Below are 26,773 nucleotides of genomic sequence, written 5' to 3'. Positions count from 1 at the left end.
GGACCTTAACCTGGTGTTGCGTGATTTGTAACTGTGCTCAGTTAAAGCTTTGTGTTGGATCAATTTCAGGTGCCAACACCCAAACATCAGGGAGGTCAATTGCTTGCATGAAGCACCTTTTTGATCAGGCACTGCAGTTTGTAAACCAATTGATCTTCCTGCCAGTAGCTGAGTGTCAGTAGCTGAATCTTAGTGATGGAGCAGTAACACACAATCCTTACTTTTATTAGCTTGATGTCAGCTCCTGACGAGAGTTTGCTGGGAGCGAGTTGAGACAATCCCCTGGGTGTAAATGGATGCAATTAGCATCAATGAATTTAAGAGGGGTCTAAATAAATCAATAAAGAGGAAAGAATGGCAGGTTTTGCTGATAAGGTGAAGTGGAAAAGAGTGAGGATCACATTTATAAAGCCTCCGTCACCACCGTGCTGAAGCATTTCATAGCCAGTACGATACATCAGTCAGTTTTGCAATTTGGAAATGCTGCAGCCAACTCGCACACTGCAAGTTCCCACACTATGATTATGGCCAGTTGACCTGCTTTTATGATATTGCTGTCTGGGTTAGTATTAGTCCAAGGATAAGGGATCATTTCCATTCACCAGAGAGGGGACTGAGAATTTGGAGTGGATTGGGAATATATAATCTGCTTATTCTGAGGTGAGAATGAGGCACCGCTGAAACATAGCAGGAGAAGGTACACGTGGAACACAAATGGTGGTCTCACCCTACTGGGCCAAACCACCTGTTTGCTCTGATTACTCTGTAAGTCTATGCAATGTGTTTCCTCAACAATATCCTACTCACCATGCTTTGGAGAAATACCACAGAAATCCAAGGTGAAAATAACTTCACTGATCCAGTTCCCTCAGAACCAGCTCTCAGAGTGAACAGAACCTCAGGCATTTCTGTTTATATCTGTCAGCCAGGGCTGCCTGATCAAATCAGATTAACAGCCCCAATCCGGGAACTCATTCTATGAGGTCCACCTGGCTCACCTCATTACAATTACTACACAATTAAATTTGAAACTTCAGTCTGCACCTTACATTGGCATTGGAATAGATCTTGCAAAGAAGTAAATAATGACTTATAAAGGCAGGCAATATAATTACATATTGGACAATTTTGCATGGAGCAATTTCATCCAGTTCAAATTATGTCATAATTACACATGGAATCCAAATTGAGATTTCACAGCAATATGCATAGGGTAAGAACCTTGCACTAGCCTTTTTGTATTAACACTACTATAAATACTGGACAATATGGACTGAGATCTTTCCTAACCTCATGGATTTTCTTTCGCAGATATAGCCTTCCGTGAAGACGCTGCTGAGTTTGGAATCACAAGCCACTCAGTTGAACCAGAAGATCAGAGAATCAGAACATATTTTCCAGAGACGTGGATGTGGTTGGATATGATAACTGGGTAGGAATTCCATTTCATTGAAGATGAGATCCTCAGTAGCTGAGTGCCTGAATGCCTCATGTTGTCACAGAGTCATAGAGATGTACAGCACGGAAACTGACCCTTCGGTCCAACTCATCCATGCTGACCAGATATCCCAACCCAATCTAGTCCCACCTGCCAGCACCCGGCCCATATCCCTCCAAACCTTTTCTATTCACATACCCATCCAAATGCCTCTTAAATGTTGCAATTGTACCAGCCTCCACCACATCCTCTGGCAGCTCATTCCATACACATACCACCCTGTTAAGTCCCTTAAGACTTTTATATGTTTTAATGAGGTCATCTCTCAGTCTTCTACATTCCACCAAGTACAAAACTAATCTACTCCACCTCTCCTCATGAGAAACTCCTTCTATACCTGGTACCAGCTAAGTGACGCTTCTCTGAGCTGCCTCTTTTCTGTGTATACCTTTCCGTGGATAAAAGACCAAAACTGTGCACATTATTCCAACGGTAGCATTACTAGTGTCTTGGATACTTCCCTACTTTTAAACTCCATTCCCTTCAAAATAGAAACCAACATTTCATTTGCCTTTCTCTTTAACCATTGAACTTGGACGCTAGCTTTCAGTGATTCATATGTTTTGAACAATAAAGGAATTAAGGGATACAGTGAGGGGCAGGTATGTGGAGCTGAGTTCATGAAAAGATCAGCCACGATCTTATTGAATGGTGGAGCAGGCTTGCGGGGCCAGATGGCCAACTCCTGCTCCTACTTCCTATGTTCTTATGTTATGTTCTTATGCATGAGGATCCCAAATTCCTCGGTTCCATAGATTTCTGCAGTCTTTCTCCATTTAAATAATATTCAGCTCCTCTATTCTTCCTACCAGGATGCAGCACCTCACATTTCGCCACATTATATACTGTTTGCCAAGTGTTTGCCCACTCGCTTTTGTTTATTTCCCTCTGCAGACTCTTTGTGTCACTCTCATCATTTGCCTTCCTATCTACACTTGGGTTATCCACAACCTCAATAATAGCACACTCACTTTACGTTTGTCTGCTCCCTCTGGAATGTTGGCTTGGATTCTACTCCTTCCTGCTGACGTCTCTCACTGTACTCCACACCTTCCCAGGCCAGGGCACTAATGAATCACCACGGATATTTCACCCCTTCAGGAATGTGGACTTAGCCATATGGTACTGTGAGGCAGCAGTGCTAACCACTGAGACACTGTGCCACCTGGCTCTTTCAGAGGATTGCGAGTCTTTGGAGTTCCCTTCCTCAAAACGCAGTAGGAGTAGAAACTTTAAATATTTTTAAGGCAGAGAGAGATAGATTCTTGATGACGACAGGGATGAAAGTTTATCAGGGAGGTGCAGGAATATAGAGTTGAGGTTAAAATCAGGTCAACCACGATCTTATTGAATGACAAAGCAGGCTTGAAGGGCTGAGTGGCCAGCTCTTGTTTTTGTTCATATGTTTGTATGAATCATTTGTTATAGGTGCACGTGGTTTGGCTTGATTAAAAACTGTTACAGACAACGCAGACGTAGGTACAGTGGCCGTTGTCATTGTTCTAATGGTGTAGTGATAATGTCCCTACCCCTGAACCCAGCAGGTATGGGTTCGAGTGCCACATTGGCGAGAAGTCTGTAACAATATTGCTGAGCAGATTGATTAAAACAGTTTTAGATTAGATTACTTACAGTGTGGAAACAGGCCCTTCGGCCCAACAAGTCCACACCGACCCGCCGAAGCGCAGCCCACCCATACCCCTAACCTAACACTACGGGCAATTTAGCATGGCCAATTCACCTGACATGCACATCTTTGGACTGTGGGAGGAAACCGGAGCACCCGGAGGAATCCCACGCAGACACGTGCAAACTCCACACAGTCAGTCACCTGAGTCGGGAATTGAACCCGGGTCTCAGGCGCTGTGAGGCAGCAGTGCTAACCACTGTGCCACCGTGCCGCCCACAAAAAAGTTGAAAGCAGCTCCGAGGATGGGTGTGCAGAGCTGTCTGTCCCAGGCTGGGCAGGTTATTCTGGGAAGGAGGTCATTGCTGAAATGTTGCCTGCCTAGTTACCCTTGAGCAGATGATGTTGAATCTGCCATGTGAACCATTACAGTCCATCCAGAAAGACAGTCCTGTTAGAGCATTCCAGGAATTTCACCAAAATTGGTGGCACAGTGAACAGTGAAGAAGGATATCTAAGATTCCAATGGGATCTTGATCAGCTGGGCCAGTGGGCTAAGGAATGGCATATGAAGGTTTTTTTTTCAGAGGATTAAACGTTTTTGAAATTTCCTTCCTCAGAACACAGAATTAAATATTTTTTTAGGCAGAGGGAGATAGATTCTTGATGACCAAGGGGATGAATGATTATTGGGTTTCAGATTTCGGGACAGTATCACTCCACCATTAGTGTAATGACCATTATCACTGCACCTAGTCTACTTTACTTTTAATATGGAGTTTAAATTAGGTGAATGTGACATATTGCATTTTTGTAAGACAAACCAGGGCAGGACTTATATAGTTCATGGTAGGGTCTTGTGGAGAGTTGTTGAACAGAGAGACTGAGGGGTGCAGGTACGTTGTTTCTAGAGAGTGTGTCACAGGTGATCAGGATGGTGAAGGAGGCATTTGCCATGCTTGCCTTCGTTAGTCAGATCATTGAGTATAGGAGTTGGGACATCATGTCACAGCTGTACAAGAGATTGGTGAGGCAACATTTGGAGTATTGCATGCAATTCCAGTTGCCTCGCTGTAGGAAGGATGTTACTAAACTGAAAAGGATGCTAAAAAAGATTTACAAGGATGTTTCCAAGGCTGGAAGCTTTGAGTTATAAGGGGATGCTGAATAGACTAGGGCTGTTTTCCCTGGAGCGTCGGAGGCTGAGGAGTGACCTTATAGAGGTTTATAAAATCATGAAGGGCATGGATATTTGAACAGCCAAGGCCTTTTCCCCAGGTGAGGGAGTCCTAAACTAGAGGGTATAAATTTAGGGTGAGAGGGGAAAGATATAAAAGAGTCCTGCGGGACAACGTATTCACGCATAGGGTGGTGCGTGTGTGGAATGAGCTGCCAGAGGAAGCTGATGAAGGGCTTTTGCCCAAAACGTCAATTTTCCTGCTCCTCGGATGCTGCCTGACCTGCTGTGCTTTTCCAGCACCACATTCTTGCCTCTAATCCCCAGCATTTGCAGTCCTCACTCTCGTTTAAAAGGCATTTGGATGGGTTCACGAGTAGGAAGAGTTTAGAGGGATATAGACCAAATGCAGGCAAATGGGATTAGTTCAGTTTAGGAAATCTGGTCGGAATGGATTAGTTGGGCCAGAAGGGCCTGTTTCTATGGTATATGACTCTATGACTGTATAATGTTGATATGTTCGGTCTTTGGCTGGAGGGGGAGGGGGCACAGGTAGAAATGTACCTCATCAATACCTAGGCATAGAAACCATTTGTGTCTAGAAAATCACCTCACGGATACAATGTTAGGTGTTCAAATTCAAGGTCATGAAATGATTTCAAGCAAAGTATTGCACTCCAGAGTTCTGGTCTCCATATTGTAGAAAGAATAGAGAAGCATTGGGGAAGATGCAGGAATGATTGACATGGATGATACCGGGGTAGATTGGAAAGTTTCCAAACAAATGTACAATGGATGTTTGAGATCTGAAATAAAACCTGAGAGTGCTGGACAAACCCAGGAGGTATGTGCACACCAGTGGAGAGGGAGAAAGAGGAAACATTTTGACTCCAATGTGACTTTTCTTCAGAGCTGGAAAGTGAAGAGGAAAAGTGATGGGTTTTCTGTTGTTGAGAAAGGTGAGGAGTAGTAAGGGGAAGATCAGGGGAAGATCAGCAGAAGGTTACAGACTGGGGACATTAGTGTCACAGATATTAGAATAACAATGAAATGCATGAATGTCAAAAATCTGCACAAGAACAAGTGGTTTGATAAGGAAAATGCATGTAAAAATGTAATGGAATTCAAAACCATGAGAACATGGATGTAAGACATCTATTGATAAATCCAACTGGGGATTCAAGGGAAACCTCTTTATGAAAGGGTGAGATATGTTAATGCTGGGAGTGCTGGAAACAAGCTTCCTTTAAGCAAACAGGTACATCGGAGCACCTCTGGAATGCTGTTAGCTGGGAGTATTTTATTGAATGATGAGACGGGTACATTACCAGGAGAGGATGGTGCATGACTTTGAGTCGTAGAGTCATATAGCACGGAAATGGAACCTTTGGTCCATCTAGTCCATGCCAAACACAAACCCAAACTAAACTAGCCCCATCTTCCTGCATTTGGCCCATATCCCTCCAAACATTTCCTATTCATGTACTTATCTAAACTTCTTGTAAACACTGTAAATGTACCCACATCCACCACTTCCTCTGGCAGTTCATTCCACACACAAATCACTCTCTTGTGAACCTCATTTCCTTTAAATCTTTCTTCTCTCACCTTAAAATATGTCCGCTAGTCTTGAAATCCCCCCATCTTAGGGAAAAAAATGCCTGCAATTCTATGCCCTTCATGATTTTATAAATCTCCACAAGGTCACCCCTCAATCTCCTATGCTTGAGTGAGTAAAGTCGCAGTAGATCCAGCCACTCCCTTATAACTCCAGTCCTGGCAACAACCTGGTAAATCTCTTCTGAACCCTCTCCAGTTTGATAAAATCCTTCCTACTGCAGGGAGATCAGAACTGGACACAGTATTCCTGAAAAGTGCTTACCCCCAAATGTCCGGTACAACCCTAACATGGCGTTCCCAACTCCGATACTTAAAGGTCTGAGCAATGAAAACAAGCATGCTAAACGCCTTCTTAACCACCTTGTCTGTATGTGATGTAAATTTCAAAGAATTATATGCCTGAACATGTCAGTATTCTACCATAGGAAGGTTTTAAACACACTTTATGACCATTCCTCTCATCGTTCTTTTCTTTTGGTTAGTTCAAGTTCAAACGTTAGCTTCCAGAGAACAGTTCCAGACTCCCTCACCACCTGGATTGCCAATGCTTTTGTGATTTCCGAGAACAAAGGACTTCAGTTGGCCACCAGACCTGCTCAGGTAAGTCAACCCCACCTTTCAGTCTCGGAATAAAGGGTCTGTTATTTCTGACTTTAGCTGAGGCAAAATTTCCTCTTAGAATTCTGTAGCCCAGAGGGTTGCAGATGCTCTGAAGTTGGATAGATTCAAGGCTGCGATGGACAGATTTTGTCTGTAAGGGAGTTAAGGAGTATGGGGAGTGGTCATGGAGTTGAAGCTCAAGATTAGCAGTGATTATATTGAATGGTGCAGCAGGAATGAATGGTCTACTCCTTCTCCTGTTTCTTATGAGTTTGTGCTTTAGGAAAGGCCTTACAAGGCCTTAAGATAGATTATTTTGTTTCAAGAGACCAGAGGAGATCTGAGCTCCAAACTTGGAGAGAATACAGAAGCGGTTTACCAAGACGTTGCCTGGTTTGGAGGGTATTAGCTATGAGGAGAGACTGGACAAACTTGGCTTGTTTACACATGAACATTGAAGGATAAAGGGTGACCTGATAGAAGTTTACAAAATTACTAGACGCACAGATGGAATGGACACTTGGACCTTTTTTTACCCCAGGTAGAAGTAGGGGACGTAGGTTTAATGTATAAGGGAGCAAGTTTAAAGGAGATGTGAGAGGCAAGTTATTTTACACGGAGGGTGGTGAGTGTCTGGAATGTACTGCTAGAGGAGGGGGTGGAAACAGATACAATATCTGTGTTTAAGAGGCATCTTGACAATTTCATGAATAGGAGGGAAATAGAGGGATATGGACCACATAGAGGCAAAAGACATTCTGTATAGAAAGGCAGCATGAGTTGGCACAGTACTGGTGGGTCAATGGGCCTGTTCCTGTGTCTCACTGTTCTTTGCTGTAACTTGGTCCTAACACACACTCAGCACAATCTGGTGGATAGGTCCTGTTTCTGCATCTATAACCCAGAGGTCAATCTTCAATGCAAGGAATGGCAGAGAAAGCATTTAGAAATAAAACTGAGGGGAGGCTTTGGAGTACTCTGATGCCATTGAGTTAGCAATCTAGAGTTCTAAACTAATGTTCTGGGGAAATGGGTTCAAATCACACCTTGCAGTTGGTTAAAAAGGAATTCAATAAAAATCTGAAATTTAAAAGCTTGTCTAATGTGGCCATGTAACCGTTGTTGAAAAACCTTTCTGATTCACCAGTGCCTTTTATGGAAGGAAGTTTGTCAATGGATCTCCGAGTGCAGGACCCTAACCGACTACAATAAGATTGACTGCAAATTGCCCTCTGATCCTGCAAGCTAATTAGGGACAGACAATAAACACAAGAGATAACAATATTAAAATCAACAATCTTTCTGTGCTTGAGTAGCTCTATAATTTGTTTTTAATTCTTTCATAGGGAATAGGGGTCATTGGCAAAGCCAGCATTTCTCACCCGTCCCTAATGATTTCCTTCTGAAATAACTGCACAGAGGCCAGTATCCCATCACCAAGACACCCATTCTTTACCCGTGCACAGTACCGAACACATACCGAGGAGACCTTCTGAACCCCCTTTTTTTAAAAACGAAGGTTGAAGTCATATTTTATTGTGTAGAACTGATAAAAGCACAGAAGCAACAACAAAAGAAAACTGTTCCCTGCCCCGAAATGCAAAAATACAATTGGACTAAGTCCAAATATAAACCTGTCCAGAAAACAGCACGAGCCCTCAATTAAAGAACTGAGCAATGACTTCCTCATGCGTCTGCCTTGCTGCTTGTAGTGGCTGATCCACGACTGGTGGCTGTTCTGGGTTGTGATCTTCCTCATCTTCTACGGATTGAAGCTCCTGTTTATGTCTGTCAGCCAGAGCTCCCTGATTGATTTAGGTTAACAACCTCAATCAGGAATCTCAAGGTCAATGAGAGCCACCTGATCCTGGCTCCATCACAACACCTTCCCTTAGGACATCGATGAACCAGATGAGTTTTTACAACTGGCTTTGTAGTTCCAGATTTCTTGCCACAGTGGGAGTTGGATCTCTCCCCCCAAAGCATTCGCCTCACTCTTGGGATTGCTATCTCATGAAACCATGTCACTCTATCTCCTTAATGACAGACCTTTCTGGAGAGAAGTTAGGAAGCACTTCAAGGGTGGTTGAGTTTGCTGTTAATAGCAAATGGTTTGAGGTCAGTTGTTAATTTTAATTCTGACCTTGTGAGATTTTTGTCAAACCCTGCATGAGAAAGGACTGGAACATGGAACTTTGTCATGGGAGAGTCATGATCTCTGTGAATGGTGTAAGAGGAAGGTTCTGACAAGAATCGAGAAGGGTTATGTTCCTGTTTAATTTCTCATTTATGGGCAGGATGTGAAATTCAAACATAGCCACAAGATGGCTCCAGAGAAAAGGGTTTGAAGACAGTTGTTTCTTCCTAAAGCGTTGCTTATGAAAGTTGTTACATTCAGTTCTTTTTATTCCACGTACACACTTTAATACCCTTCCCAAACAAGAAAAATAGCAAAATAAATCACAGCATCTTGGCTGTTCATAAATTTGATTAGTGGAGACTAAAAGGGAGTTATTTCTCATATTTTTTGTTCTTTGCTTTCAAATGACACCTTGGATTTATTCCGTAATATGTTGTAATCTTGCACTGCCTTATATTGATCATCCTCTATCCCTGACACTTTCTCACCATTGATGATGTGTCATTCCCACTAACAATCCCACAGACATCTGGAGAATTGGATAAATATTGGAATGGAAATGTGTTCAAGACAGTGGGAGGAGAAGGCAGGGGAGTGATAGAGTGCTCTGAGGCATTTAATATCTGAAAGGGTTTACTGATGTTATGAGAATGTCTCTGACCAGCATGGGGTTGTTGTTGTGATGAGTGAACAGGTTTTCCATACCAGTTTCTGAATACTAAATTCTGTGCTGTTAAACAGTATTGTGTACTTGCTCTGCATCTAACCTGATCTTTCGCAAGAATCTATGATGTTTTTCAGATGTAAATGTAACGAGTTATTAAGAAATATGTAAAAGGAAATACCTGATCAATATTGACCCTCTTAATTGCTGAAGACTTCACTTGATACCCTTCCCCACTTCAATCAATGATTTAAATTAATCCCAGTAAGCAAAGCTGGCGCCCATGAATCTACCCAAGGCATCCAGATGGTACTTGTGGACCCAACCACAATATATACCAGACAGCCTGGGGTTTGGTACGCCATGGCCTCCTGCATTCTACTGAGCCAGGGGTCATCCTTGAGCAAGATGGTAATGGTTGAGTGGGGGATATGCCTGGTCATGAGGTTGCAGGTTGCTGCTGGAGTACAATTCTGCTGCTGTTGATGGCCCACAGTACTTCACAGATACTCAGTATTGAGTTGCTCAATCTGTTTAAAATCTGTCCCATTTAGCACCGTGATAGAGCCACACAACACGATGAGATGATTCTCAATGTGAAGTGCACAACGATTGTGTGGTGGTCACTCTTACCAGTACTAGGAGCATAGGAATGTAGGGACAGGAGTAGGCCATTCAGCTCCTCTAGCCTGTTCTGCCATTCAATGAGATGCTGGCTGATCTGTGACTTATCTCCATAAATCTGCCTTTGGCCCATTTACCTTAATACCTTTACTTAACAAAATTTTATGTGTCTCAGACTTAAAAATTAACAACTCATCCAGCATCCATTGTTGTTTATGGAAGACAGTTCCAAACCTCTATCACTCTTAGTGTGTAGAAGTGCTTCCTAACATCACTCCTAAGTGGTCGGACTTTCAGATGCGTTCTAAAATTCCCCAACAAGTATAAATAGTTTATCTTTATATATCCTGTCTTTTCATGTTAATATCTTGAAGACTTTGATCAGATCACCCGTCAACCTTCTAAATTCTAGAGAAAGCAGGCTTGGTTTGTATGATCTCTTCTCAATAGTTAACCCCTGAAGTCCAAGTATCATTCTTATCATCCAATGTTGTCCCCCCTCCAAGGCCAATATATCTTTCCTAAGTATGGTGCATTGATCTATTCCAAGTGCTACAGATGGGATTTAACCAAAGTTTTGTATAATATTGCTAATGCCAATTGTTCGATTTAAACATCTGCATCTATGTGCTTCAGTCCTTTAGAAAAAAGGGCAACATTCCATTAGTTTCTTTGATTATTTTCTGCATTTTCTTTGTGACCCTTTAAAGATCGGAACCTTCAAGTCTCTTTGGATGTCCACTTCATACCATCTTGAAAGCACCCTGATCTATTCTTTCTCAGTCCAAAATAGATAACTTTATATTTGTTTACGATGAGCTCCCTCTGTCACAGTTTTGCTCATTCACTTAATCTATCAATGTCCCTTTGTAATTTCATGCCATCATCTACACTGTCTACAATCTGCCTAGCTTTGTGTCATCAGCAAATTTGGTTATATGACTTTCAATGCCATTATCCAAGTCATTTAGAAATAATGTGAATTATTGAGGCCCTTACACAGGTCCTTAAGGGACACCATTGATCACATTATGCCAATTTGAGTACCTACCCATTATCTCTACTTTGTCAACCACTCTCCCAATTTACTGTCATGGATTAATGCATCTGCAGCAGGCAGATAGGTGAGGATGAGGTCAAGTATACTTTTCCCCCTTGTTGGTTCCCTCACCACTTGTTGCAGACCCTGCCTAGCAGCTCTGTCTTTTAGGACTCAACCAACTCAATCTATTTGGTTTAATTACCTTGAAACAGCCTGAAGGTATTATATTCAAGCTATATAGAAGTGATTATATGTAATATTCTCCTGTCCTAAGTCAGTTCCATTGTATCTGCCTCTGCCAACAAAAGGAGACCTAGGGTATTTCCGTTCATTAACTAACACGCTGAAACTAAACACATGCTTTGGCTTCGTCAATTACTTGAGAGCAGTCTTCATCAGATGGGTTCATCACCAAATGGGCGGCACAGTGGTTAGCACTGCTGCCTCACAGCGCTGGAGACCCAGGTTCCATTCCCACCTCAGGCGACTGACTGTGTGGAGTTTGTACATTCTCCCTGTGTCTGCGTGGGTTTCCTCCGGGTGCTCTGGTTTCCTCCCACAGTCTAAAGATGTGCAGGTCGGGTGAATTGGCCTTGGGAAATTCCCCGTAGTGTTACGTAAAGGGGTAAATGTAGGGGAATGGGTGGGTTGCGCTTCGGCGGGTTGGTGTGGACTTGTTGGGCCGAAGGACCTGTTTCCACACTGTAAGTAATCTAATCAAATCTATGACCTGTGTTCCTGTGTCTATGTTAATACCAGTTTGTTCTGTTTAACAGTTGGAAGTCTTCAAATCTTTCTTTCTGGAACTAAACCTCCCTTACTCTGTAACCAAAGGCGAACAACTCATTTTGGAAATAAACATTTTCAACTACCTTCAACAGGACCTGGAGGTAATCCCTCTCCTGCAGTTTCAATCTCCTACATGAATATTTTGTAGTTGGGATAAAACATTAATGCATTCCTACATCACACCTATTAGTAATGGCATTTTAAGAATACTGTGGGATCATTTCATCTTGCCATAGCATTAGATTAGTGAGCCAAAGACTGTGCTTCAATGTACTAGAAAGAACATATTGTAATCACTGGTATGAGAATACAGAGAGCAGAAAATCGCAGGGAAGAAATTGGTGACCGTTCTAGCCTGATAAACATCACAGCAGGACTTAATTATAAATCTGTTCCAATGGCTCCTCTAGGGTTTTTTTTTGTGATTCTCAGGGTGTACTTTATGGTTTGCAGGGTCTAATTTGCAATTCTCATTTATTTGTGAGGTGAGGTGGTCACAGAGTAACACTGCTATCTCTATTTGTGTTGACATAAACTCACACAGAGGTAGAGATAGAAGATTTCGTCAATATGTTCAATAATTATGAAACTCATTAAAATTGAAGCCATCACACAAAGTGGCTGCTCAATGTTCCTCGATATCAGAGTATGTAAATTGGCATGCAGCGACAGGTATAAGTAAGCAATAAATGTTTTTCAAAATAATTAACTTATACCTCTGCCATCACTCTAATAACACCTTCCATAGATTGATGGGGTCATTGTCAATGGGTTTCCATCATACAAGACCAAACCTGGAACATTTTAACCAGATAGCTGCTATTTACTGCTTCTCAGATCTCCTTTGTCTCAAATTTAAATTTGGCAATCAACACAATCTTCATTTTAACAGCATCTGTGAGATTTTCACTCATATAGCACCTAAACATGTCCTCTCTACCTCCTGGTATCAGCAAGCATGCTGTTCCTGGCTCTGGCTTCCCACTTTGACCTCTGCCAAATGACCTTGGGCTTCCATTACCAACACATAGAATCCCTACAGTGTGGAATGAGGCCATTCGGCCCATTGAATCCACACTGGCCCTCTGAAGAGTATCCTATTCAGACCCACTCCCCTCCCCCCACCCCCACCATCCCGATCCCTGTAACGCTGAATTTCCCATGGCTACCCCACTCTAACCTGCACATCTTTGGATTGTGGGTGGAAACTGGAGCACGAGGAGGAAACTCATGCAAACACTGGGAGAATGGGCAAACTCCTCACGAACAGTCACTTGAGGGTGGAATTGAACACGAGTCTCTCGTGCCAAGAAGCAGTAGCGCTAACCTCTGAACCACCGTACCACCCCTGGATCCCTGGTCCAGGCTGTCTGTTTCTAGACGTCATCCCTATCAGCTCCAGACCCGTGCTCTGCCCCCTACCCTCTCTCTTACTGCCTGGCTCTTGGACCTCAACTCTCAAACCCAATGTTGACCTCAACCACCCCCAGCTCCCAGCCCCCAGCTCCCAGCCCACAGCTGCCACTCTCCAGAACCCAGTTCCCTTTGAGAATAACATGAGTACTGTTTTTGGGAGGGGATGAATTTAATAATGCTTATAGAAATACTGTCTAATTCTAAATGTGATTAATTCAGTTGTCCCTTGGAACAGGGGAAGGCGATGACCCAGTCACATTATAGCGAGACCATTAATCCTGAGATCCCAGAAGTGTTCTCGGAACTAGGGTTAAATCCCCCCATGGCAGATGGTGGAATAATAATCTGGAAGTCAGAGTTTAACAATGACCATGAAACCATTGCTGCGGAAAAGCCCACCCGATTCACCAATGTTCTTTTGGAATTCCAGATCCACAGCAATGTGGTTGGCTCTTAACTGTCTGGAATGTTAGGGATGGGACTTAAATGCTGGCCCAGCCAGTGATGTCCATGTCCCATGAATGGATAATTTTAAAAAAGCCATAAGCATTTTAATAGGTTTGTTGAGCCATTCATTGTAAGTGTTGTTCTAAAGGCTTGTCACAGAGAGAGCGAGAGAGAGAGAGAGAGAGAGAGAGAGAGAGAACTAACAAGGTTGGGTAACTCACGTCGCAGATGGCTAGACACTAACATTGTTTATATTTTTTAACGTACAGGTTTGGGTGACGGTTGAACCAAGTGATTTGTTTGATTTCATCATCCTACCAGATAAGAAGGATCTGGACCCCAACAAACTGAAAGGCTCTGTGTTGAGTCAAGAATCCCATGTATTTTATTTCCCCATCAAGATGAAGGGCCTTGGCAAGATTCCAATCACCGTTAAAGCCACATCTGGAGTTGCATTCGACGGTGTCACCAAATACGTTTTAGTAAAGGTAGCGTTTTGGTTTGGCAGATTCCAATTCCTTGCTTCTTTCTGTGAAGTAAATGCGGCAGATTCAGAAAGAGTAGAAAAAGGAACAGGAGTAGGCTGGACATCCCCTCAAGATGTAATCATTATACACCTTCACACGTGCCTATGTGTTATTTGATGGAATGTTACAAAAATAACTATGGGTTAAGTGATCCAAATTATTAGCAGTTATATTTGTATATTAATTAGTATTAATCAGTAAATATATTTATATATGTATGATTAGTATTAATCAGTATTAATACTAATATCAGTATTAGTATTAATTAGTATTAATCAGTAAATATATTTATATATGTATGGTAGTCAATGTATATTAAGCAATATATATACCAGATAAATATAAATATTATGCAATATATATATAATCTGTAATCTACTTTAGACATAGTAGAATATATATACACACACTAATGAGTGGAATTATAGCTTAAATGATTTTTGACATGTTTGACATGTCTTACAGCAAGTGTCACTGCGTTCTGCCCATCGGGGACCCCATTTTACGATGGCACATCTGCAGAACTCAGGCTTCCTGACACCAGTCATGACCTCACTCCAAGGTGGTGTCCAACGAGAGCTGCAGAGTCCCTGATATTAATACTGTTCACGTTCCGTGCTGTATCACCATTACTTACTACTCTCAGTACTTTCAGTGCTTTTCCAGATTTTGTGCAGACAATAAGCTGTAAATACCATCCAGGTGGCCACTTGTAAACTGCATTAAAATATGATTCCCACTGACAAGCAAGGTTATACAGTAACCCAAAAGCCAAAATAAGATGTTTTTGCATCAGGCAAGTAATCTTCCACTTGTCTCTAACTACTCACTGTCATGTCCAATTAACCCTTAGCAATTATCCCTTAATGGTCTGGTTTGAAGATATCATTTTTAATATGACACAACCCTTGCACAGATACAAATAGAATCATAGAGTCATACAGCACAGAATCAGACCCTTCACTTCAACCAGTCCATACCAAATGTAATCTCAAACTGAACTAGGCCCACCTGCCTGTTCCAGGCCCATATCCCCCCAAACCTTTCCTATTTGTGTATCCATCCAAATGTCTCCTTAATGTTGTAATTGTATCCACATTCGTCACTTCCTCAGGATGTTCAATCCACATGCGAACCACCCTCCACGTAAAAATATTGCCTCTTATTTTCTTTTTTATATCTTTCTCCTCCCACCTTAAAAATGTGCCCCCCCCCCAGTCTTAAAATGCCCCCCTTTGGGCAAAAGATGACCATAAACTCGATCTATAGCTCTAATTATTTTATAAACTTCTATCAGGTCATGTCTCAACTTCCTACCGTCCAATGAAAAAAGTCCCAGCCTATCCATCTCTCTTTATGACTCAAACCTTCCATACCTGGCAACATCCTGGTAAATCTCTTCTGCTCCCTCTGCAGCTTAATAATATCCTTTGTATAACTGGGTAACCAGAACTGGACACAGCAAGAAAGTTATTAAAAGGCACTTGATTAGGGATTTGATGTGGAGAGGAATGTTATGCCATAGCAAAGCAGTTGTGCTGAACTATTATGAAATAATTGATTAGTCTCCACCAGAAGGTTATGCCCAGTAGTGGGCACCACATTTTGGGAAGGATGTCAGGACCTTGGAGAGGGTGCAAGAGAGATTTACCAAAAATATGCCAGGTGACATAAAGAACAGAATTGATACAATGATGTTGTCTACATGGACTTCAGCAAGATGTTCAACAAGGTTCTGCATGGTAGAATGCTCAGCAAGCTTAGATTATATAGAACACAGGGAGATCTCGCCAATTGGATACAAAATTGGCTTGAAGGCAGAAGACAGAGGGTGGCGGTGAGGGCTGTTTTTCAGATTGGAGGCCTGTGACCAATGGTGTACCACAAGGATCAGTGCTGGGTCCACTGCTTTTCATCATTTCAATAAATGATTTGGATGTGAATATAGGAGGAATGGTGAGTAAGTTTGCAGATGACACCAAAATTGGAGATGTACTAGACAGTGAAGAAGGTTACCTCAGATTACAATGGGATCTTGATCAGATGGGCCAATGGGCTGAGGAGTGGCAGATGGTATTTAATTTAGATAAATATAAGGTGTTGCATTTTGGTAAGGCAAGTCAGGGCAGCACTTAAACACTTAATGGTAAGGTCCCAGGGAGTGTTGTCGAACAAAGAGATCTTGAGGTGCAGGTTTATAGATCCTTGAAAGTGGAGTTATAGGTAGACAGGATAGTGAAGAAGATGTTTGGTACATTTGTCTTTACTGATCAGTGAATTGAGTGGAGGAGCTGGGAGGTCATGTTGTGGCTATACAGAACATTTGCTAGACCACGTTTGGAACATCGCTTTGAATTCTCATCTCCCTGCTGTAGGAAAGACGTTGTGAAATTTGTAAGGGTTCAGAAAAGATTTACAAGGATGCTGCCAAGGTTGGAGGGTTTTGTGTGACAGGGAGAGGCTGAATAGACTGGGACGAGTGTCCTTGGAGCGTCGGAGGCTGAGGGATGACCTTATAGAAGTTTATAAAATCATGAGGGGCATAGATAGGGTGAATAGCCAAAAATGTATTTCCAGGTTAGAGGTGTCCGAAACTAAAGGGCATAGGTTTAGGGTGAGAGGAGGAAAGATATAAAAGGGACCTGAGGGGCAACATTTTCACACAGAGGGTGGTGCGTGTGTGGAATGAGCTACCAGAGGAAGTGGTGGAGGCTGGTACAATTGCACCATTTTAAAGGCATCTGGATGGGTATATGAATAGGAATCGTTTTGAGGGGTATGGGCCAAGTGCTGGCAAATGGGAAGAGATTAATTCAGGACATGGTCAAATTAGATTGAAGGGTCTTTTTCTGTGCAGAATAACTCTATGACTTTAATTAATGGTAGGGCCCTGGGTAATGTTGTAGAACAGAAAGTACTAGGAGTTCAGGCGCACAATTTTTGAAATTTACATCACAGGTAGGCTGGATGGTTAAGAAGCTACAAAACCAGAAGTTGCTAGAAAAGCTCAGCAGGTCTGGCAGCATCTGTGAAGACAAATCAAAGTTAACATTTCGGCTCCGGTGATCCTTCACAGATGTTGCCAGACCTGCTGAGACTTCCCATCAACTTCTGTTTTTGTTTCTGTCTAACAGCATTCACAGTTCTTTCGGTGCTTAAGAAGATGTTGAGCACGCTTGCTTTCATTGCTGAGACCTTTGAGTACAGGAGTTGGGGCGTCATGTTGAGGTTGTACAGGACATCGATGAGGCCTCTTTCAGAGTTCTGTGGGCAGTTCTGGTTGCCAGTTATAGGAAGGATATTTTTAAACTGGAGAGGGCTCAGAAAAGATTTCCCAGGATGTTGCTTGGAATGGAGTGTTTGAGATATAAAAATAGACTGGATAGGCTGGGACTTTTGTCACTGGAGCATTTGAGGTTCGGGGGTGACCTTATAGAGGTTTATAAAATCATAAGGAGCAGAGAGAAGGTGAATGACAAGGGTATTTCCTTAAGGTGGGGGCTTTAAAGACAAAGGGCCATATTTTTAAAGTAAGAAAAGAAAGATTTACAAAGGACGTGAGGGGCAACGTTTTTACACAGAGGGGCTGTGTAAAATTTCAGCAAAAGTGGTTGATGCAGATACAATTACAAACTTTAAAAGACATTTGGAAAAGTACATGAACAGGAAATGTTTGGAGGGATATGGGCCATGTGCAGGCAGCTGGGGCTAGTTTAGTTTGGAATTATGGTCGGCATGGACTGATTGGACCGAAGGGGCTGTTTCTGTGCTGTGTGGCTGTATGATGGGTATATGGTAGCTCACTGGTTAGCACTGCTATCTCCCAGAGCCTGTTTCAATATCCATCCTTGGCTGACTGTCTGTGTGGAGTTTGCACATTATCTCTGTGTCTGCATGGGTTTCCTCAGGGTACTCCAGTTTCCTCCCACAGTCCAAAGGTGTGCAGGTTAGGTGGATTGGCCAAGGGAAATGCAGGATTATGAGTATAGAGCAGCTTTGGGTGAGATGCTTTTTGGAGGGTTGGTGTCAACTCAATGAGTCAAATAGTCCCTTTCCATAATGTTGGGATTTGATGATGATGGACTTGAAGCATTGAAGCCAAGTGCTTCTGAGAGCAGAGACGTTTACGAGTTTATGAAATACAGATGCTGCAAATTGTGAGGTAGACTAAATAAAATGGAGGTTAAAAATATAGCCTTTAACCTTACATGGTACAATCATTAATTTGTCTTCCCGGACGTTAAGGTGAAACAATTTCCGATAGTCGGGAGGTTTGACTGTGGTAATCTGAGAACACAGCTGAGGAGAGATGAGAATGTTATCTTGAATGCAGCAAGTTGTGACCTGGAATCTACACTGCAGTTCTAAATTAAACTAATCCTGCTGAAAAATAACATTTCTCTTCTACACATCAGGACTTACGCAAGAATGCCAAATTTTAAAAATAAGCGATAATTTATTTTGCCTATGAAAATAGCGCTGATTGGTTGGCTAGTCAACACTGGTTAGTGTGTTGTTATGGAGACAGCTCTCGGGAACTATTGATCTGAATGTTTTGTTTTAACTCAAAAAGAATGACAATACCCAAAATGTATTCCTTTATTCCTGTAGAGGGGAGGGTCCTGCACATGACTATATGAAGCTTCCAATAAGTGTAAGTGAGCCACATTGGTCATCCTAGATTGCTTGTTAATGGAATTATTTGGTGACCTGGGATTGTTCAGTAAGTTTTGTCCAATTGCAGAAATACAACTCATTTTGACTTTGTGTTCTCTTCTTTGAAATAACGGGATCTATTATGCCTCTAAGAGGTTGGACAATACCTCTGCTTGATGTTACCTGAAAAATAATGATGTGGAGGTGCAGGTGTTAGACTGGGATGGACAAAGTTGAAAATCACACAACACCAGGTTATAGCCCAGCAGGTCCATATGGAGGTATTAGCTTTCGGAGCACTGCTCCGTTGTCAGGAGCTGTGGAGCAGGATCATAAGATACCTTGCTGTGTTGGCAAGCATGACCTTCATGGAGATCCTCTCTACTTTGAGCCAGCAGTTAGTGGTGTTGGTGGTAACCATGATTTGGAGGGGTCAGTGTTGGACTGTGGTGGGCAAAGTTACAAATCACACAACACCAGGTTATAGTCCAACAGGTTTAATTGGAAGCTCCAGCTTTCGGAGTGCCACTCCTTCATCAGGTGATGATAACTAATTAAACCTGTTGGACTATAACCTGTTATTGTGTGATTTGTAGCTTTCGGAGCATTGCTCCTTCTTATGACATTGCTCCACAGCTACCTGAAGGATTTTTAACTGAAAAATAATGCCTCTGTAATTTTTTTCCCTTTACTCTTCCAGAGGAAGTGGGCACTTTTTGACAAAGGTCAGCATTATTGCCTATACCCATATGCCCCTGAATTAGGTTATTTTAGAGAGCTGTTAATACTGTAGTGGGCCTGGAGTCAGCAGACCAAGTAAGGATGGCCCATCTCTCTCCCTAAAGAACATTCATGAATTGGATTGGCTTTTAGGTTTTGTGAGACCTTTAATTCCAGACTTTAAAAGTGAATGTAAGATTCCACCAGCTTCTGTGGTAGGATTTCAATACATCATCAGCTTGCTGGTCTAGTGACATTGCCACTATGCCACCATCTCCCAGTGTAATCAGCCCTCAGTACGTCACTGGGGCATTAACGCAAATCTCTTTCAGGCTACATGAACCCCCTCACCTTCTGAGTCAGGGACCTGAGAGCTACCAACTGAACCATGACTAATACCAGGCAATCTTCAACTCATTGGAAGAAGCTGAATATAAAATTCCGACTCGGATTTCACAATTCCTGCCATTAATGCTTTTGGATTTGACTCTCCTTGGCTATGTACTTGGATTATTTGGACCGTGTCAAATCCATTTCAGATCCCTGCTTCAGTGTTCACCTAAAAAAGGGACAACAATGGGGAGATTGAATTGAACCAAAATTTTACAAATGCATTGCAGATGTTGCGTGGCACTAATCTCCACTACGTCAGCCGAGTTACAGATAATGGAGACATAAACCTGTTGTTTAACTTGAAGCATGAGCTTTGGCCTAAGTTTAAGCCGATAAGTAGCCTCAAGTGAGTTTAAAGATCAGGACTAATCCCTTAACTCAGACTCTTTCAAAGCCAACCTTTTATTACTGCTGTGAAACTCAAGCATAGGAGCCAAAACCTGGAGTGCAGGAGGAGTTTGAAGGGGATATATCACAGAAAGAAAGAAGCAGAAAAGTGTGTTGACTGGGAGTGATGAGGAAGGATGCAAAGGGTTAAACCCTGGAGGCAACAGTATCTTTATTTGCTGGAGATGTGATGGAAGATGGCACGAAACGCAGATAGGGAGAAATCAGGAGTTACATCGAATGGCAGATGACTCGAGGTTTGACAGGGAAGCCAATGGTGGGAAGAAGTTCCATGCTTTTGATGTCTTGCAAAAGAACATAAAACCCAGAAGCAAAGCAGGCCATTCAGCTCATTGGGTTTGCTCTGCTATTCACTGAGCTCGTGAGTGATTTGATAATCCTCAGCTGCATTTTCCTGCCACTCCTCTATAAGCTTTGATTCATTTGTGATTAAAAATGTATCTATTCTCAGCTTTGAATATTGTAAACCATCCAGCTTCAATAGCTATCTGTGATAAAGAGTTCCACAGTATCACCAACTCTCTGGTGGATGAAATTCCTCCGCATCTCTGTTTTATATGTGTGATCCCTTATTCTGAAATTATGCCCTCTGGTTCCAGACTCTTTGCAAGGGGAAACAACCTTTTTGAGTCTGCCCTGTCAAATTCTCTCAGTATGTTTCAATAAGTCGCCTCTGATTCTTCCACATTGGAATGAGAAAAGGCCTAACCTAGTCAGCCCCATCTCATTTGAAAATCTCTCCCTATCTGATATCAGCCTGTGAACCTTTACTGAACTGCCTCCAATGCCAACATATCTTTCCATGAGTAAGGGGACCAAAACTGTTTAGAACTGTGGTCTGACCAGTGCCTTGAATAGACTTGGCAAAACTTCCTTACTTTCGTACTTCAAACCCTTTCAAATAAAGGGCAGCATTACCCTCACCTTCCCGAGTTCCTCCTTCCTGTTTGTAATTTAAGGATGGGGACTCCCAAATTCTTCCATTTCATAGTTTTCTACAGTTTTTCACCAATGAAAATTTCGGTAACATTGAAGGAGTACTTAGAGTGAACTTGTGATGTCAAGGGATGTACACCTATGAGTCAAGTGCTGGAAATTAAGATTAGAATAGTTCGGTGCCTGTGTTTGACTGGCACTAACACAAAAGGCTGAATGACCTTTTTCTGTGCTGTAGCTCTCTGTGTCTCTGAATAATATTCAAATCCTCTATTCTTCTTGCCAAAGTGCATAACCTCACATTTTCTCCCATTATATTCTCTCTGCTGTGTGTTATGGTCTGGGTCGGAGCCTCTCAAAATATTTTAAGAAGGTAGCCCAGACTCTAGCGTTTTCTTATTTTAAAGGCAGATGTCAAGTGGGTGTTCCAGGTGTGATGCAGCTGGTCAAACCACTCGGCTTTAAACAAAACAGAATTTATTTAACACTACAGTTGAATCACAAACAAAAGAAAACTTAACTGAAACAATACAGCAACTTAACTAAGGAGCTGTTCCAACCCAGTAACATCTTGTAAACACACCCCTTGGCAAAAAGATAAATTCAAACACAGCGTCTGACAAACAGGAGAGATTTCAGAGAGAAAAGTCAGTCAGGAATCATCTGCTGAGACTTGGAGCCTTTCTCTACACTGCAGCATCTTGTGATCGCCACAGCTAAACCAAACTAGAGAAAAACCTGAACTGGAAGAACTGGCCACTCCTCTGCCATTGTTAAACTAGACACTTCTGCACCTCTGCCTTTACAACCTCTCCTGAGAAAAACCAAGGACTAAATAAACTTGTTAAAGTGATAGCATCATCGCATGTGTTTTTGCACAATTGTTTAAACTGCCTCCATCCATCTGCAGACTGTTTCAATCATTCTCACCTCTTAGATTTCCGTCTATCCTTGTGTCATCTGCAAATTTGGAGAATAGTGCATACACTTTCCTCATCACATTGTGTATATTGTGAATAATTGTGGTCCCAGCACCGATCACTATGTTACAGGCATCCATCCTGAAAGCACTTTCTATTAGCTAGCCTGCTCCTTTTCCTATCCAACTCGTTAACTCATCGAAGAAATGCCAGTAAATTGTTCAGGCATGATTTCTCCTTCATGCTGACTCTGTTTGATCATGCTGTGAATTTCTAAATGCTCTGTTGTTACATCTTTTACAATATACTTTTAACATTTTTCATAGCATAATATACATTAAGCAAACTAGCTTATCAATATCTTTTCCTTGACCCCTTCCCTTTTTAACTAAAGATGCTACATTAGTAATTTTCCAATTCTCTGGGTCTTTTCCAGAACATAAGGACTTTTGGAAAATTACTATCAGTGCATCAATTATCTCTGTTTTCCCAGAATGTATCCCATCAAGTCCAGCAGAAGCATCTCTCTTTAGCCCCATTGGTTCTCCTGTCACTTTTTCCTCAAGATATAATTATAATTCTTTCCTCTCCTCCTACTAGCCCTTGATTCCTCAGTAATTTCTGAAAGATTACCAGAGTTTCCTGCAGTGAAAACTGACACAAAGCATTAACCTAACTTCTCTGCAATTTCCTGGCTCCCCATTTCATTACAGAAACCTTCCAGTGTGGAAGCAGGCCATTCAGCCCATCGAGCTCACACCAACCCTCCAAAGAGCATCCCACCCAGCCCCATACTCCTATCCTATTCCTGCATTTCGCATGACTAATCTACCCAGCCTGCATATCCCTGGCCACTGTAGGCCACTCCCCATGGTCAATCCACCTAATTTACACAACTTTGGATTGTTGGAAGAAACCAGAATACACGGAGGAAACCCACGCAGACACGGGGAGAATGTGCAAACTCCCCACAGACAGTCACACAAATCTGAAATTAAAACTAGGTCATTGGTGCTGTGAGGCTGCAGTGTTAAACATAGAGCCACTGTGCCATCCTGATGTATCTCTTCCTTTTTATATATTGAGAGAAGATCTTGCTGTCCATTTTGATATTACTTGCATGTTTAACTTCAAAGTTTATTTTCTCACTCAGCATTGTTCATTTTTTATTTGTCTTTTGTTGCTTTTTAAAATGTTTCCAAACCTCTGGCTTACCACTAATCTTGAGCATGTTATATGCCAGCATCTGTGAAGATAAATCAGAATTAACATTTTGGGTCCACTGTCTCTGAAGAAGGATCCCCAGTTCTGAGGAAGGGTCACCGGACCTGAAATGTTAACTCTGATTTCTTTCCACAGATACTGCCAGACCTGCTAAGTTTTTCCAGCAATCTCTGTTTTAGTTTCTGATTTACAGCATCCTCAGTTCTTTGGGTTTTTATTGACCATATTAAATATTTTTTCTCACATAGTGATGCTATCTTAACATCCCTGGTTTAATCACAGTTACCTCTTGCTAGAATTTTTCTTTCTTGCCAGAATGATATCTAAAAGAATGAACCAGAGCATGAAAACAATGCAGTGTACTTTAGCCAACCTCGATCTGATTGAGATTTAACTTCAGTGTTCAAAGTCATGAGTATCTTTGATAGAATTTTTTTTTCTCTGGTGGTTGCTAACCGAAGGAGAACAGATTTAAGGCTGGTTGGTGAAAGAGCCAGAAATGGTCTGACATCAATAATTTTACAAAGTAACTTGTTGTGATCTGGATTGCGTTAATTGAAAGTGTGATTAAGGCGGATTCAAGCTGTCAAATAGGAATTTGAAAACAGATTTGAGCATAGAGTCACAGATTTATACAGCACAGAAACAGACTCTTCAGTCGAATTCCCCTGTGCTGTCCAGATATCCTGAATTAACCTAGTCCCATTTGCCAGCATATGGCCTATATCCCTCTAAATCCTTCCTATTCATGTACCCATCCAGATGCTTTTTAAATACTGTAATTGTACCAGCCTCCACCACTTTCTCTGGCAGCTCATTCCATACATGCACCAACTTCTTGGGCAAAAGTTGGCCCTTAGGTCTCTTTAAATCTTTCCCCTCTGACATTAAACCTCTAGTATTGGACTTGTCCACTCAAGTGAAAAAAAGGCCTTGTCTGATTACCCTATCCATACCCCAAATGATTTTATAAACCTCTATAAGGTCACCCCTCAGCATCCAATGCTCTGAGCAGTCATGAAAAAAGAGAAAGAGAAAAGAGAAAGGGCTAAAGGGATAATGTTACTGACGTGCTAAAGGGCTTCTTGCTGTTTTAGAATGTTCTTTCTATTTATTGACAGGAAGTGGATGTCACTGGCTGGCCCAACATTGATGGCCTGTTCTTAGTTTGCTCTTGAGAAGTTGGTGGGTGAATTGCTTTCTTGAACTGTAGATAGATCTGCAATGCTAAAAGGGAGGGAATTCCAGGACTTCTAGGTTCCAGTGAAGGAACACAGATATATTTACAAGTCAAGATGATGAGTGGCTCGGAGGGGAACTTGCAGATTGTGATGTTCCCATATATCTCCTGCCCTTGTCCATCCAAGGTTGTGGTGGCCATGGGTTTGGAAAGAGTTGTTTAAGGAGCCTTAGTGATTTTCTGAAGCACGCTGAGTGTCAGTGGGAGAGGGAATGAATGTTTATGGATGTGGTGACAATCTAGAGGGCTGGTTTGTCCTGGAAGGCATCAAACTTCTTGAATGTTGTTGATACCGCACCCATCCAGGCCAATGGGGAGTGAATCCATCATACTCCTGACTTGTAGTTTGTGGGCAAGTTTTGGGGAGGTGAGTTACAATCGCTGCAGGATTCCTAGCTTTGATAGAATTTGTAGCTCCATAAACATCAGAACTCCTGATTTATTTATTACAATTTGACTCCTGGTTAGTTGTCTTGCTTTTCTTTGTTATTCCAGATTTTCAGAGTTCAAGTTATGATTTTTATCTGACAGTGTTTAACAACTTGTTTCCCCTTCTGTGTCCAGGCTGAAGGAATACAGCAATCATTCTCTCAGGCTGTGTTCATTGCCCCAGTCAATGAGGAACAGCTTTGGTCCAAGGATATACAGTTCACCTTCCCAGAAAGTGTGGTGGCTGGCAGTGAAATTGCCTATGTCACTGTGATTGGTAAGTCAGCCTGGTTACTTCTTCTGCCTAATCAAGACCTTCTCTGAATCTCCACTTAGTGAGACAAGAAAGTCACAATATGAGAAACAGATTTAAGCATCCAATTACTTAAGCCTACTTAATTTATCAGCTCAGTCAGTCCTAATTGGTATCTTGAGTCCATTTTCCTGTCCATTGACCCCTCTAACCAACAAAAATATATTAATCTCTGAAGGCCTGAAGGTGCCATTTGACTCCAAACATTCATAGTCCTTTGGGGGACAGATTTACAGCTTGTCACTCTCTCTTGTGTGAGAAATGCTTTTCCATTTTGTTGCTTGCTTTATGATCACTTTCCTTGTTCTTCATCCGCCCATCAGAGGAAATCATTTTTCTATTGTTATGAAGTTGAAGGTTTGTGCTGTACCTTTAAGAGAGCGTGAAAACTGAAAAGCTGGCAAACACCTGTCATGTGACTGACTGCAGGCACAAAGTGTACTGGACAAGTTGAAGATGTAATATTTGATCTGTAACTCAGATACTGAGTTGTTTTCACAACATTTTGAATTTAGCCAATCAGTTTAAATTATGCCCCGAGATACTAAAACTCAACTGAATTTGAACGTTACTGTTTTGACAACATTGAACCAATGAGACGATCCAATGCCTTGGGGTATAAAAAGCAGGCATTTTGGACAGTTAGCCAGAAAAAAAGGACCTTCTGCCATCATCTAAAATGTATCTTTTTTGTTCTTATGAAAAATCTGTGCAGCAGAAGACAGAATACGACCCAGGGAAATCTACAGAGGAGGATTGACACAGCTGGCTGGTTTTGAAAGTTGACTTGCTGTAATTTAATAGAGGCTTTATTGGATCAATATATTGTCATAGAGTAGGATATTATAAAGCTGGAGAAGGTTCAGAGGAGATTTACCATGATGTTGGTGGGTATCGAAGATTTGATTAGATTAAATTACATTACTTACAGTGAGGAAACAGGCCCTTCGGCCCAACAAGTCCACACTGACCTTCCGAAGAGCAACCCATCCAGACCAATTCCCTTACATTTACACTACAGGCAATTTAGCATGGCCAATTCACCTAACCTGCACATTTTTGGATTTTGGGAGGAAACCAGAGCACCCGGAGGAAACCCACGCAGACACAGGGAGAATGTACAAACTACACACAGATAGTTGCCCGAGGCGGGAATTGAACCCGAGTCTTTGGTACTGTGAGGCAGCAGTGCTAACTGCTGTGCCACCATGCCACCCTATAAAGGGAGGCTGGATAGGCTGGGACTTTTTTCATTGGAGTGTAAGAGGTTGAGAGGTGACCTCATAGAGGTTTATAAAATAATGAGCAGTATAGATAGGGTTAATAGTCGTTGTCTTTCCCCAAGAATGGGGAAACTTCAAGA

At 42.0% G+C, this 26,773-nt stretch overlaps 1 protein-coding gene across 1 annotated transcript in view; it reads left to right on the top strand.

The window, feature by feature from the left end:
- Positions 1-26,773, top strand: part of cd109 (CD109 molecule) — a 166,157-nt gene that overhangs the window by 86,587 nt on the left and 52,797 nt on the right. The window contains exons 18-22 of the mRNA XM_060830700.1: positions 1,312-1,432; positions 6,405-6,522; positions 11,769-11,882; positions 13,914-14,132; positions 25,233-25,374. Coding sequence (XP_060686683.1) covers positions 1,312-1,432; positions 6,405-6,522; positions 11,769-11,882; positions 13,914-14,132; positions 25,233-25,374 — 714 coding nt within the window. The remainder of the gene's footprint in view (positions 1-1,311; positions 1,433-6,404; positions 6,523-11,768; positions 11,883-13,913; positions 14,133-25,232; positions 25,375-26,773) is intronic.

The sequence above is a fragment of the Hemiscyllium ocellatum genome, chromosome 10 (assembly GCF_020745735.1).
Source record: "Hemiscyllium ocellatum isolate sHemOce1 chromosome 10, sHemOce1.pat.X.cur, whole genome shotgun sequence".
In the NCBI taxonomy this organism is placed as follows: domain Eukaryota; kingdom Metazoa; phylum Chordata; class Chondrichthyes; order Orectolobiformes; family Hemiscylliidae; genus Hemiscyllium; species Hemiscyllium ocellatum.
This window is presented reverse-complemented; position numbering and strand designations above follow the sequence as displayed.